This window comes from Notamacropus eugenii, chromosome 2 (assembly GCF_028372415.1).
Source record: "Notamacropus eugenii isolate mMacEug1 chromosome 2, mMacEug1.pri_v2, whole genome shotgun sequence".
NCBI classification, from domain to species: domain Eukaryota; kingdom Metazoa; phylum Chordata; class Mammalia; order Diprotodontia; family Macropodidae; genus Notamacropus; species Notamacropus eugenii.
This window is the reverse complement of record NC_092873.1, coordinates 470,188,081-470,202,109: the sequence shown is the minus strand read 5'-3', so window position 1 is coordinate 470,202,109 and position 14,029 is coordinate 470,188,081. Positions and strand designations below refer to the sequence as shown.

The window sequence follows — 14,029 nt, the reverse complement described above, 5'->3', positions numbered from 1 at the left end:
AGGCAAGAGAAAGATTTTTCAATGGAGAGAAAAGGGGGGCAGGTGAGAGGGAAAAGGTGAAGCTTACTCTCATCACATCTGACTCAAGGAAGGAATAAAATGCACACTCCTTTGGGTATGAAAACCTATCTTACAATACAGGAAAGTGGGAGAGAAGGGGATAAGCAGGGTGGGGGGATGATGGAAAGGAGGGCAATGGGAGGAGGGAGCAATTAAAAGTCAACACTCTTGAGCAGGGACAAGCTCAAAAAGAGAGAACAGAAAAATGGGAGGCAGGATAGGATAGAGGGAAATATAGTTAGTCTTATACAACATGACTATTGTGGAAGCCATTTGCCAAACTACACATATATAGCCTATATTGAATTGCTTGCCTTCCCAATGCGGATGGGTATGGAGGGAGGAAGGAGAAGAAGTTGGAACTCAAAGCTTTAGGAACTGTTGAGTGTTATTATTGCATACAACTGGGAAATAAGAAATACAGGTAATGGGGTATGGAAATTGATCTTGTCCTACAGGACAAAAGAGAAGATGGGGATAAGGAAAGGGAGGGATGTTATAAGGGAGGACAGCTTGGTGGTAGGGGTAATTAGAATGCTCGGGACTTTGGGGTGGGAGTAGGGGAGAGATGGGGGAAAAATTTGGAACTCAAAATTTTGTGGAAATAAATGTTGAAAATAAAATAAATAAATTTTTAAAAAAAGATCAATTTCATGCTGAGTGGAAGAGAAGTTAGCATGTGAAGAGACATGAGATAGAGAAACCAACCAAAAAGATAATGAAAAGGCATGAGGTGACAAGGGCCTGTACCAGGATTGTGACAGTAGTAGAGGAGAGAAGGGAGCATATTCATGTGATGTTACTTAGGTAGAAGTGACAGAATTTAACAGCCTGGATGGGAAGGAAGAGAAAAAGGAGTTCAAGATGACCCCTAGTATGTGAGCCTTAGGAGGATGATGGTACCATAAACAACCATATGGAAATTGAGAAGAGGGGAGGGCTTTCGGAAAAAATTAATGAGGTCACTTTTGAACATGCTAATTTTAAGATGCCTATAGGACATCCAGCTCACACATGTTGAATATGTATTTAGAAATAGGAGAGTGAAATGTAGGAGAGAAGTGAGCATTGCATAAGTAGATCTAAGAATCATCAGAGAGAAGATAAATGAATCCATGGAAACTGGTGAAATCAAGTGATATATCATGAAGTATAGTTTAATGGGACACCTAGGTGCAAATTGGATAAATATGTACCAAAGGAGACAGAGAAGGAGTGGTCAGTCTGATAGGTGAAGAACCAGGAGACAAAAATGTCACTAAAATTTAGAGAGAAGACAATATTAAGGAGGGAAGGGTGAATGACCTTACCAAAGCCTGCAAAGAGGTCAAGAAGGATTAAGACTACTATGAATTCGGAAAATAAAAAACCACTAGTAACTGGAGAAAACAGTTTTAGCAGAATGATAACAATGGAAGTCAGAGTTAAAAGAAGAAAGGAAGAAAGAGGTACTCAATTGTTGATGGCTTTCTCAAGATGTTTATTTAGGAACAACAGAAGAAAGATAAAGGACTAGAATCAGTGTGGATGAAAGGATCAAGTAAGGGATTTTTGATGATGGGCCTGGAAGCAGTAGGGAAGCTGTATGAAGTCAAGATATTGAAGATAAAATGGATAATGGAAGCAATAATCAGCTGGAGAAGACAAGATGGAATGGGATCATTTGTGCATGTAGAAATTTTTGCCTTAGCAAAAGGAAGATAGAGTTGAAGATAGTGGTAGGCAACATCTAAGTCAAGTAAGAAGAAGAGAGGTGGAAAAGAGGCAACTCTCCAGAAATAGTCAAATTTTTTTCAGTGCAATGTGAGACAATATTCTCAGGTAGAAGAGTAGGGAGAGGAGGAGTCATAGGAGGTTTGAGGAGCAATAAAAAGGTGTGGAAAAGCCACTATGGGAGGGAGATAATGAATAAATACAATAAATATAAAAGGATTGACTTGCCACAATGAGCGTCCAGTTGATGTTATGTCAAATAAATTAATATTAAGATGGGATTCAATGAAAAAAACCCTGATGTTGGGAAAGATTGAAGGCAAATGGAAAAGGGGACAGATAGCAGCGTATAAGATGGATAGAGAGTGTCACACAAACATGAACATGAACTTGGACAAAATAAATTGGTAGTGTAACTAATCAAAGTAATTTCATGGTTTTTTTTTCAGCAGCATATCTGTAGTGGATAGTGAGAGTAATCCACAGGTAAGACTAGAAAAGAGCAAATTTCCTAACAGGATAAAGGGGCAAGAAACTCAAGAGAAGACATGAGTAGAGCTGAACTAGCTCACCAAGGAGTCAAGACAGGGAAGGGAAGAACAGAGCCTATGCAAAAGTGATGTCCTGGGAAAGAATGAGGGATGAAAGGGTTCAAGGTCATGGTGAGGACAAAGAATACCTTTTGGGGTTGCCAAGCAGAGAGGGAGCGGTGGAATGACGACAGTGACTAGATATAAAAATTTCAGAGTTCATGATGGAAGTGGAATACTTGTGAGTAATGACGAGGCAAAGGTTAGCTAGGTGACATGGCAGATTGAGTACAAACCCTGGAGTCAGGAAGACATGAATTCAGATTCCACCTCAGACAGTTACTACTTGTTTGACCCTGGCAAGTCACTTAACCCTGTCTGCTTCAGTTTCCTCAACTGTAAAATGATCTGGAGCAGGAAATGGCAAACCACTCCAGTATCTTTGCCAAGAAAACCCTAAATGCCACAAAGAACTGACCATGACTGAAAAGACTGAACAATAACAAGTTCCTGACTCCAGGTCTGGTACTCTATCTACTATATCATCTAGCTGCCTTAAAAGAAAACTTTTTAGTTGTCTGCTTGTTAACCATGAAAAAAGAATATGTAGGTCCTAATGACTAATCTAAGGAAGTTAACTGACTTTCCAATCCCAGGTAGCAAGTGCCAGTATTGTGATTTAAACACAATCAAAGATGTGTGGGATACTATGCTAAAATTTTAATTCTCACAATACTTTACCAATATCTAAGTAAAGATGTAAAACAATGCTTAAAGCAGGGGTGGAGAATCTGCAGCCTCAAGGCCACATGTGGCCCTTTAAGTCCTCAAGTATGGCCCTTTGACAGAATCCAAACTTCACAGAATAAATCCTTGGCTTAAAGGATAAACTACAATTACTGGGCATAGAGAAGTTGAATGGGGGTGTGGGGGAGAGGAGGGAGCAAATCATTCTTCTCTCCTCTCTGGGCCTAAGTTTTCTCATTTTATAAATTAAATAGAACTAAATGGAATTCATTAGTTGAAATGGATGTCTACTGAGGTCCCTTCCAATTCTGAAATTTAGATAATATGGTCTTTAAGATGCCCAATTCTTGCTATAAGATACTATGAATACAAGAAATAATTTCTACTCCCAATAGGCATATACATTAACTCTAATATTATTAATTTCATCAAAGAATATCCCACATTAGAAAAAAAAATATTAAAAAGCAATCAGTTCATCAATAAACATTTACTAAGCACCCACTAGGTGATAAGGACCGTGCTGGGAAGGCAGTAAGAGCACAAAAAAAGAACTGAAAAAAATAGTCTGTACTAGGACTGTTACATATTTACATAATATACATGTATATGTATTTATATGTGAAATTTTATATATAACCTTTCTCTATTCTATTCCATTAGTGGCTTTTATTTAACCCATACATAATTAAGAAATGTCTATGAACATAAGATATCAACTTCTACATATTGTCAGCTTTAATCTTTAACTACTTCCAAACTAAACAAAGGCTGCCACCTTGTGGACTTATATTATTAGGTAAATAGATCAAAGAGAGAGCGGCAAATATAATAACTAGCATTTTCCAAGACTGCTGCCTTTCAGTGTGCTTTGCAATGGTTTCCAGGGGAGTAATGAATATTTCACATTCAATTCTGTATACTTTGTTTTAATTTTTCAGTCAGAATTCTGAGGATGGTTATTCTTTTCCTGACAAAACAAAGACATTTTAAAATACTCCACATGTGTTTTGAAAACACCAATAACAGAAAGGGCAGAGTCAAGATGGCCAAGTGACAGAAGAACTGTGTTAATCTTCCCTAGATAAACTACTCTACAGATGCAAAAAATGTACCAAATCAAATAATGAGGAAATCCAGAAAATCATTTGTCCAACTTAGTTTGGCATTGGGAAGACAAACAGGGAGCTCTGTGGATACTGGGGGCAGGGTTGGGTTAGTACATGCCACTCAACAGAGCACTCCAGTGCTCAGGCAGCTGCATATCAGGGCAAGAACAGGTCCCAAATCTATATGGGGCACCACTAGACACACACAGGGTCACTGTGACAGTGACAGATGTAAACTAGCAGTCTTATTTGCCCACTGCCTTGGTTCCAAGTCACAGATTCAGAACAGACTGAGAAGGGGAACTGCAGAGGAGAACAGCATTCTCTGGGTGGGGAGGCCCTGGGTACAGAGTGAGAAAGGAGGAGGTTCAGAATTCAGCAGAAGCAGCAGGAATCAAACTCAAACTCTGAACAGGGCATCATTCCCAGTGTCTAGAACAGCCTGCAGAACAATAGCAAAGGCAGGAATCTAAAGGGGAATCTATCATTCTGCCACCATGACCCAACAGAGCTTTCCAGCTTGCTGCTGGGGACAGAGTCCGGCATCTGTCTCCTCTGCCACAGACACAAACCCAGGTTAGGAACTTGGGGAGCCCAGATCAGAAGAGTGGCAATCATACTCTGCCTTGTATCAGATACTTTGGGAGTACTAAAAATTTGCAGGTCTCCAGCCTATCTCTGAAATCCTAGAATAACACAACACTCAATAACCTAAGAAAGCAACCACAGAACCAGCCCAGACCTTCACTCCAAAAGTATGGCAGAGCCCAGCTCTAATATCTAGTCTGAAGTCAGGAAGTAGGATGGAAAAAATGGGCAAACACAAAAGAAACCCAACTGTAAAGAGCTATCGTGATAGAGGAGATGCTCAAGACACAAACATAGAAGAGAATGGCTTATAAAAACATCTACAAGCAAAGACTCAGAGAAAAACATACATTAGGCAAAAACTCAATTAGAATTCCTGAAAGAGGTTTTTTTAAAAAATGTTTTATAAATGGAATATGAGTAGCTTGAAAAAAAAAATTGGAAAAGAAATGAAAGATATGAAAGAATTTAAAAGAAAATAAACAGCAGGAGATACAAAACTTTTGCCAGTAGAAAAAACTCCTTGAAATAGAATGGGCCAAATAGAAGCCAATGACTCCATGAGGCAACAAAAAAATCTTAAAATAAAGCCAAAAAAATGAAAAAATGTATGAAGTAAAGTGTCTCATAGCAAAAACAAATAATCTAGAACACAAATCAAAAAGAAAAAATTTAAGAATCACTGAACATTATAACCAAAAAAAAGCCTGAATATAATATTTTAAGAAATTTTAAAGAAAACTGCCTAGATTTTATAGAACCAGAAAGTAAAATGGAAATAGGATCCACAAGTCACCTTCTAAAAAATGAAAAAAAAAAACAAAAAAAAATGAAAACTCTCAGGAAATCACAGGAAAAATCCTGTGCTAACAGGGGAAAAAAGTGGACCTTTAACAAAATACAGAACTTCTAAACATTTCTGATGAACTGATCACAGAAGCAAAGAAACTTTGAAATTCAAACTCAGGAGTGAAGAGAAACATAAAAAGTAAATATGAATGAAGAATGATAATGGACTAAATAAGGATAAACTGCTTCCATTCAAATATGAGCAAAGATGACACACATGTCCTCTTCTGCACCCTTCTATCATTAGGGTCCACAGAGGAAGTGTAATTAGACAAGACCTGGGAGTGTTTCTGATACGTCTTAATCATCTTAAGAATGGAAAGAAAGGGGAAGAGGAATACACTTGGCAGGCGGGGGAGGATAAATTAACATAATCAGGGTGTACAAGTAGACTTCCATTCAATCAAGAAGAAGGTGGTGGTGGGAAAAATTAACACTTAAACACTCTCATCTGAACTAGCCAAAGGAAAGAAGAATTCATATACAGAGTTGAATTCAGAAATGCATGTCAATCAACACGGTAATAGGAAGGAAAGTGGAGAAGGAAAATGAAGAATTAGAGGAAGGACAGATTAAGGGAAGGATTGGTTTTACACGTTAAACTCTAAGGATGTACAAAAATATTTATAGCTCCTTTAGAGGTGGCAAAGAATGAGAATCTGAAGGGATGCCCATAAATTGGAAAATGGATGAATAACTTAAATGAATTTGATAGAATGCTACTGTGGTGAACTCTTATCAGCATAATGACCAACCAGGACTCCAGAGGCTTAACGATGAAACATGCTACCCATCTTTTGATAGGGAAATGAAAGACCTATAATGGAGAATGGGACAGATATTATTTTGGCCACAACTATGCTTTGATTGACTATACATGTTTGTAATAGCTTTTGTTTTCCTTCGCATTCTCAATCAGGAAAGGGAAGCTGAGGTTGGGGTGGAGGAGTGGGAGGATCGTGGGTGATTAAAACAAATAAAGTATTTTTAAAAAATAACAACACCATTAAAGAGAGCATCAAATTATTGCCATCAATTCTAACATTTCTCCTAACCAAAGAAAGTTTTCATTGATTTCCTTATTTTTAAAAAAGAGCAGAAAGTAAGCTTTTCTAAGATATTATCAAAAAGTTAAATGTTTGGGGATTTGGAGGGGCAAAAGAGAAAGACTACTGACACTGTAGGTGTTTGACTTTCATTTTACATATATCTTTTTCAAGTCCATGGCTTTTAGTTCCCAAAGGAATCTTTTTGTAATTGTTACTACCCTAATGGCTGTCCTCTTCTGTCAATAAATATAAAGATGTAAGAGCTTCTCAAAGTAGATACGATCTTCTGGAAATCCTGATTCAATCCAATAAGAAAAGAGAATGGGGTCCTGAAGTATGAGGCCAACCAAGCAAGATTTTTGAAAGGTTACTACGCTTGGTTGCCAGTATCTCCCTTAAGACAACAGTTTGACCAAAGTCAACTTGGTTCTAAATAAGGGATTTAATATAATACAGTCCACTAATGTAAATTCCTCAGCAGGATTATGTTTTAACAGTAACAAAAGTTCATCTCATGACATCAGGCTAAAATGATCCCAAAATCATCTCAATTTTCAGTAACAGCAAAAAAGAAAACTTAATATACAATGAATTTCACTCTCCTCTTTGAAAATACCAAGAGATTTATTACTCTTCTAGCATTTTCTAACCAAACACCACATAAGGGCTCTTCTTCCAGTAGATCAAGAAAGGAAATAATTTTTTTACAAGATCAAAAACAATTCAGGCTAAACGTATGACCATTACCGAAATTCATGTCCACTGGAGAGGGTTCTCATCTGCATTTAATAGGCACTGGAGTGAACTCAATCAGTATAGGTTAAATTTGGGTCACACGTGATGTGTACTGTAGTCTGACTTTCATGAGTAATTTAGTAATTACAAGTTTTTACTAAGAAATGCATGGTTTAATTTTTTTTTACTGTTTTATAAGAAAATTATTTTGATTCTATGAAAATGGAAACATGTAAAATTTCTTAGACTTGCTGCATTTTCATGAAACCTATTCTAATTTTTTTAATGACATAATTTTATATGCCATTTATGTGATGTTCCAGGTACTTTCATCACAAGATTAAAGATACAACAAACTTTATCAAAATACATATAAATTAATTGAATACGTCTGTAACTGACTTTCAAAGATTAAGGTATAACTAGAGTTGGTGTCAGAATTGGAACTGTGGCTTTATGTGGCTTAAATATGCATGTCAGTCACTAAATCAAATATGTATATAGCCCATTTCATGAAAAAAAAAGTTTACATTTTCCCAATATGTATAGGAAACAATTACCAGAATAATAAGACATTGTTAATAAGAAGAAACCAAACAACCCTGGAAAAGGAAACTATAACCATAACACGAGGTTTTCCAAAAACATTTTCACAGGTTATTATCCCATACTAAAAACATAAACACAATAACCTTTCACATGCTCTCACAACAAAGAACAGATATTGTATGCTTCATGTACTTCCTCACTGATATATAATTCTTACCTGGAGACTATGCTTGAACCATTATAGAGGTCACTGGCATAAGACAAGGTAGCCAAGGGTCGGACTGAATTGTAACGAGTGAACTTGGAAAGGCACTCTTGAAACTCATCCAACTGGCTTGCAGTTCTACTGTCATCTAAATTGAGATAACAAAGAGTTAATGAAAAAAATGCAAATGATCTGATAATAAACAACAAAGTAATATCCATTTTAAAAAGGCTAATTTAAAAGTTCATAAACTATTTACTGGGCACAGCATTTGAAGACAACTACTACCCAAAAGTTAATTTTCTGACCTCTTACTCAGACTTCTTAAATACAATTCTATCTAATGAAAATTAAACCTTTGTGGTACCAAAATAAAACTATTTCACTTTTCTTTTCTTTATTAAGAGATAACTTCCTTTACATATATCAACTAATAATTTCTTGAAAATGGAAAGCTTTCTTGGCCTAGATCAGGTTAAATAGCTTTAGTAAAACTAAACAAAATTTACAACAGGAAAAAAGTATCAGAAGAAACACTTACTGGTCTTAGAGAACATTTTACATAGTTACATGCTTATTTCTGTTTTTATTCCCAGATCACATTTCATACTAAATTTTATTATAAATAAAAAGAGAAGTCTCCTTTCACACCATACTTTTTTAAATGGCCAATTTAAGGGGAGAAGTTATGCAAAATTATAGCACAAGCGATTTTTAAAAGTCAATATTTTAATGTCTTTCAAGGAACAGAATAACACACACACACACACAGATAAAGTCTTGATGGAAATTTGAAAACATTGCAGCACAATATCCATCAGTACAGTTGTCCAAGATATGTTTATTAATTAATCCAGCAGGCTATATACATGCTGGTATCCATCATGATCTGGTAAATAGCATTTTTCAATTTTATTTTTCCAGAATGGAGGATTAAAAACCTCAATGAAGCCTACATAAATAGGCAAATATAACAACTAAAACTGACTGTGAAACGGAATTCCTCTTAAAGTTTCTACAGGCAAAATTAGCTATTCTTTTAAATAAAGGAATTGGTCTTAATCAGAGCTATTATTAATTGAAAATAGATTTATTGAAACTTTCTCCATGGTAGGAAATCTAAATCTTAGGAAACTGAACCTCATTTGTGACATTCCACGTGGTTTCATTTGCTACTAGCTACTAAGCTGGCTAAAATAACTACTTAAACAAGGGGGCAACCTATCCTGGAAAGGGATAGCTAAAAGGAAATACAATTCACTATTTTTTTTCTATTCTAAGCATGATGTAAGATCATGTTAGGCTTGAGCTATAATATAAATAGATTCCTATAGAGGGAGATACAGAAACACCCAGCTTTTATCCTAAGCTTGCTATCCTTAAGAAAAAGGCAGGAACCTTTTTATAAAATTATGCATGAGTGGTAACCAATGTACACCACCCAGAGAAGAATGACTAGACAGAATGCTGTACAATTCAGAAATGTCAAATATGTAGCCTGCAGACTCCACACTTGATGAGGGCAGTTAAACCAGAGTAAAATTAATTGGGAAATATTTAATAAGATAAATAAAAATGCAAAAGGACAATTTGATTTTTAAGTTAATACACAGTCCACAGGAATCTTCACATAAAAGTTTAGAGTTCCCAAGGATGTACTTAGCAAGGACAAAACTGAATTCATTATTTTTCCCACCAAACCCTCCCCTCTTCCTAACTTTCTCACCATCCTCCTAGTCATCCAGGATTGCAACCCTATTGTTCTCCTTGATTTCTACTCTTGTCCCCCCTCCCACATATAATATTTTAAAAATCCTGCTAATGTTATCTTCATAACATCTCCATATCCCTTTGTTTATCTGACTACCACCATCCTGCCACAGGTTCTCATCATGACAGGCCTGGACTGTTGCAATAACTTGCTAACTGGTTTCCTTGCCACAAGTCTCTCTCCCTACTCCAGTTCATTCTCCACTCAGCTGCCAAAGTGATCTTTCTAAAGCACAGGTCTAATCATGCCATCCTTACCCTTCTCCATTCAATAAATTCACCTCCAGGATCAAATATGAAATTTTCTGCGTGGTGTTCAAAGGTGTTTATGATCTACCTCCTTCCCACCTTTCCAGTCTTTTTACACTCTATACTTTAGCATATATTTTGAAATCCAATGATACTGGCCTCCTTGATGTTTTCTCAAACAAGACCCTACTCTGGCAGTCCCCCAGGAAGTTTGGAATGCTCTCCCTCTTGATCTCGACCTTGTCATTCCTAGCTTCCTTCAAGGCTGTAATGTTAAGGGAATTTGAAGATCTTTTCTACCCCTTAATAGGCCCATGTGACCCACTTTGAGCTTTAGCCCAGTCCACTGCTTGAGTCACATGGAGCCTGAGTCACATGGCACAGTGGGAGGAGCTTGCTGAACAGGTGGAGCAGGAAGAGAGAGTGAGGCAGAGCTGAGGCAGAGCAGCTAGCCTGAGTGAGAAAGGGAGGAATTTTGCCTAGGGAGCTTGTTTGTATGGACGGCTAAGGGAGGGAAGGCTTGGGGACTTTGGTGCTCTCTGAACTGGTGATGTATATAAACTTTTTTTGGTACCATGATGGAACTGGCTTTCTGGTATCTGAATAAATATTTTGGTTTTATCTTTGAGAAAGAGAATTATCTATATTTTGTAAATTTACCCTGGAAATACACATGCGTGTTCATAGCAACTGCTATGGGTACTGAATTGCGTACAAAGGCTCAGTTAAAATTCTACCTTCAACAGGGAGTCTTTACTCATTCCCCTTAATTCTAGTGCCCTCCCTTAGTTAATTATTTCTAATTAATCCTTTATATAGTTTGTCTGTGGTTGTTTACATGTTGTTTCCTCCAGCAGACTGTGAGCTCCCTAGGAACAAGGACAGTATTTTATCTTTCTTTACATCTCTAGCAACTGAGACAATGCCTGGCACATAACAGGCCCTTAACGTTTACTGACTAGTACTGTATGTTCAGACTAGCTGCCCCTAAGCCTAGAATGTTTACCCCCTTTCGCTCTGTCTTTCTGAATCCCTGGCTTCCTTTCAAGGCTTAATTTAAATGTCATCACCTACAAAACTTTTCTGGTCCTCACCTCTCAAATACTGAAGCATTCTTCTCTTGGGTATGCTTCCCTTATTCTGCATGTAACTTATATGTACCTATTTATGTACATGTTGTCTTTATCTGTCATTAGAATATAAGCTCCTTATGGGAGTGAACTGTTTTTTGCTTTCTTTGTAACAGTGACTGGCATATATAATAAGTGCTGTCTTACACCTCTAGAAAGTAAGCTCCTTGAGGGCAAGGACTATCTTCCTTTTTGCTTGTAGTTGTATTTACAACACTCAGTATAGTGCTCAGCACATGAGAAGTACTTAATAATGTTTTATATAGCTAAAAACATTTGTCAACTAAAAAATATTTATACAAATATAGAGGCTGAATGGAACAAAAAAGATAATGGAAAGAAATATAGTGGAAGGAAGTGGTAAGTTATAAATAAGCTATAAACATCAATATACTGAATGCTGTCTTCTCTAATTAGCTTTAAGTGTTTACTTAACTACTTTTACTGCTTAAAGGAAAATTCATGATAAATATTATAACAGAAAAAAATTAAAATAAATTTGCATGAAGATGGACTGGCATACCGCAAAAAATCCTAAGTGATAGTTTTCTTCAATGAACTCTCAATAGATTAATCACTTAGGTAATAAATTATAAACAGACAGCTTTAGCAGGGACCTTGAGATATTAATCCATTCTCCTATACAGTGAAAGAAGTACATATAAACTATCAATGAAGAGTTATTTGTTATTTTTCAAGATGAATTAGTGAATACAATTATATTTGAATTTTCAAGCAATGGAATGACATACTTTCTTTAGCTTCCCAGGAAACAGCTATGGGCAATATTATATTTCTAATATCATGTCTCTTAATTCTAGCTTATAGGCATATAATTTTCTTTCACAGAAATGAGTAACACTTAAAGCAATGCACAAATCAATCAGCCAACAAGCATTAATTCAGCATCTATTATATGCTAGCTAATGGAGATATGTATACAAAAGCAAGACAATCAAAGAGACAGGATAGTCGTTATCCTTTAAGCACTAAGTTACTAGAGAAAGAAAAACTTCAAATTGGGGGATAATTTTCAATTCAACCCCATAACAATGACAATGATAATAATGATAGCACCTGACATTTACTTAGCTGCTTAAGATTTACAAGACACTTACTAACTTTGTCACCCTGGGCAAGTGACTTACCATCTGCTTCTCTTAGTCTGCTGGAGAAGAAAATGGTAAACCACTACAGTATCTTTGCCAAGAAAACCCCACAGAAAGCACTGACGAGTGATAATGTCTAATATAAAATTTTGGAATAATCTCTTTGTTCTCTTTGAAGTAAACTCAGAGAATGCCTCTTCCTATGTCAGCAAAAGCCAGCCAAGGCTGACTCTACATTCCTTAAGGAGACCTTTAACCTAAGACACTATATCTTATTATCTATAGACACATACTATGTTATGGCATATCTTGAATAATGGGACTTTCCTTTGTATCGTATTATCTATAGACATCTACTATGTTATGGCATATTAATGGTAAAGAAAATATAGACATCTCAGGTCGTAATTTCTATTGAACATTGTTTACACTTTCCTATGTCAGTTATCTGTTTAGGGGAGGAAGCCTGCCACTTACTAGTGGTGGGATTTCTTTCCTTATCACCGAGACATATGCTTACCCAGCCTGGAATCTCAAGGCCTGACTGACATTGCTTTGTTAATTGTCCTGTCTTACTGAATTTATGATTTGCTTAATTAGGAGAGTTTCTTTCTCATGGCAAAATGTACTTAAGACAGATGATTTCTGTACTAGGTAGTCAGAGTCACCTCTGACTCCACAGCACTATGTAACTGTTTTCTTTATGGGGAATTGATTAATTAATTAAATCATAAAATGTATGCATTTGGCCTGTTGCCTTTTCTTTAACCAAGTTTTCAGGTCAACACAAGCTATGGTCAAAGGGGTAATGAAGAGTTTGTAACACAACTGAATGACTAAGCAACAACAGACTGAACAACAAAAAATTTTAAAATCCTATGTAGGCATCTTGTTTTAGCCCTACAAAAATCCTATAAAGCAAGTACTGCAATTATTAGCATCTGTTTGCCACATGAGCAAACTGGGGCTCAAAGGTTTAAGCAAACAGACAATGATCAACAAGAATATAAATCCAGATATTTCTTCATCCAAGTTCATATTGTTGTCAATTATGCTATGTTGCCTCTCATATAAACTCAACATAATGATGAGGAACTTCAATTATTTGGACTACTGCTGGAACTCCTTGCAAGAAGCAGAAAGGCTAATAATGGGATTTCCATTAACGATAATTTTATCCTTCAAAAGATGGAGAAGTAAAGAGGGGAACTTCTTTGCTGGATCTAAATTTCATAAATAAAAGAGACTTAGTCGATCAGATGGAAAAATAGGAAGCTTTGGAGAAATGGAACACTAAATCTTAGAAATGATGACAGAGAAGAGAAAAGTCAAGAATAGAACGATAAGCATCAAAAGGGAGGGTCACTTTCAGTTCAAAAGGGAAGCTCTCAAAAATGAAACTGAAAAGACAGAAAGACTTTTAAGAAATTACAAATTAAAAATTCCAGTGAAAAATAGAGAACCTCCCAATTGATAAATGGTCAAAGGATATAAACAGGCAGTTTTCAGAGGAAGAAATTAAAGCTATCTATAGTCATATGAAAAAATGCTCTAAATCACTTTTGATTAGAGAGATGCAAATCAAAACAACTCTGAGGTACCACATCACACCTATCAGATTGGCAAACATGACAGAA

At 36.2% G+C, this 14,029-nt stretch overlaps 1 protein-coding gene across 4 annotated transcripts in view; it reads right to left on the bottom strand.

Moving 5' to 3' along the window:
* The window catches only part of COP1 (COP1 E3 ubiquitin ligase), a 251,041-nt gene that overhangs the window by 133,392 nt on the left and 103,620 nt on the right, over window positions 1-14,029 (bottom strand). For all 4 annotated transcript variants that reach the window (XM_072648565.1, XM_072648563.1, XM_072648562.1 and 1 more), the window contains one exon: window positions 8,147-8,282. In XM_072648565.1, the coding sequence (XP_072504666.1) occupies window positions 8,147-8,282 (136 nt within the window). The remainder of the gene's footprint in view (window positions 1-8,146; window positions 8,283-14,029) is intronic.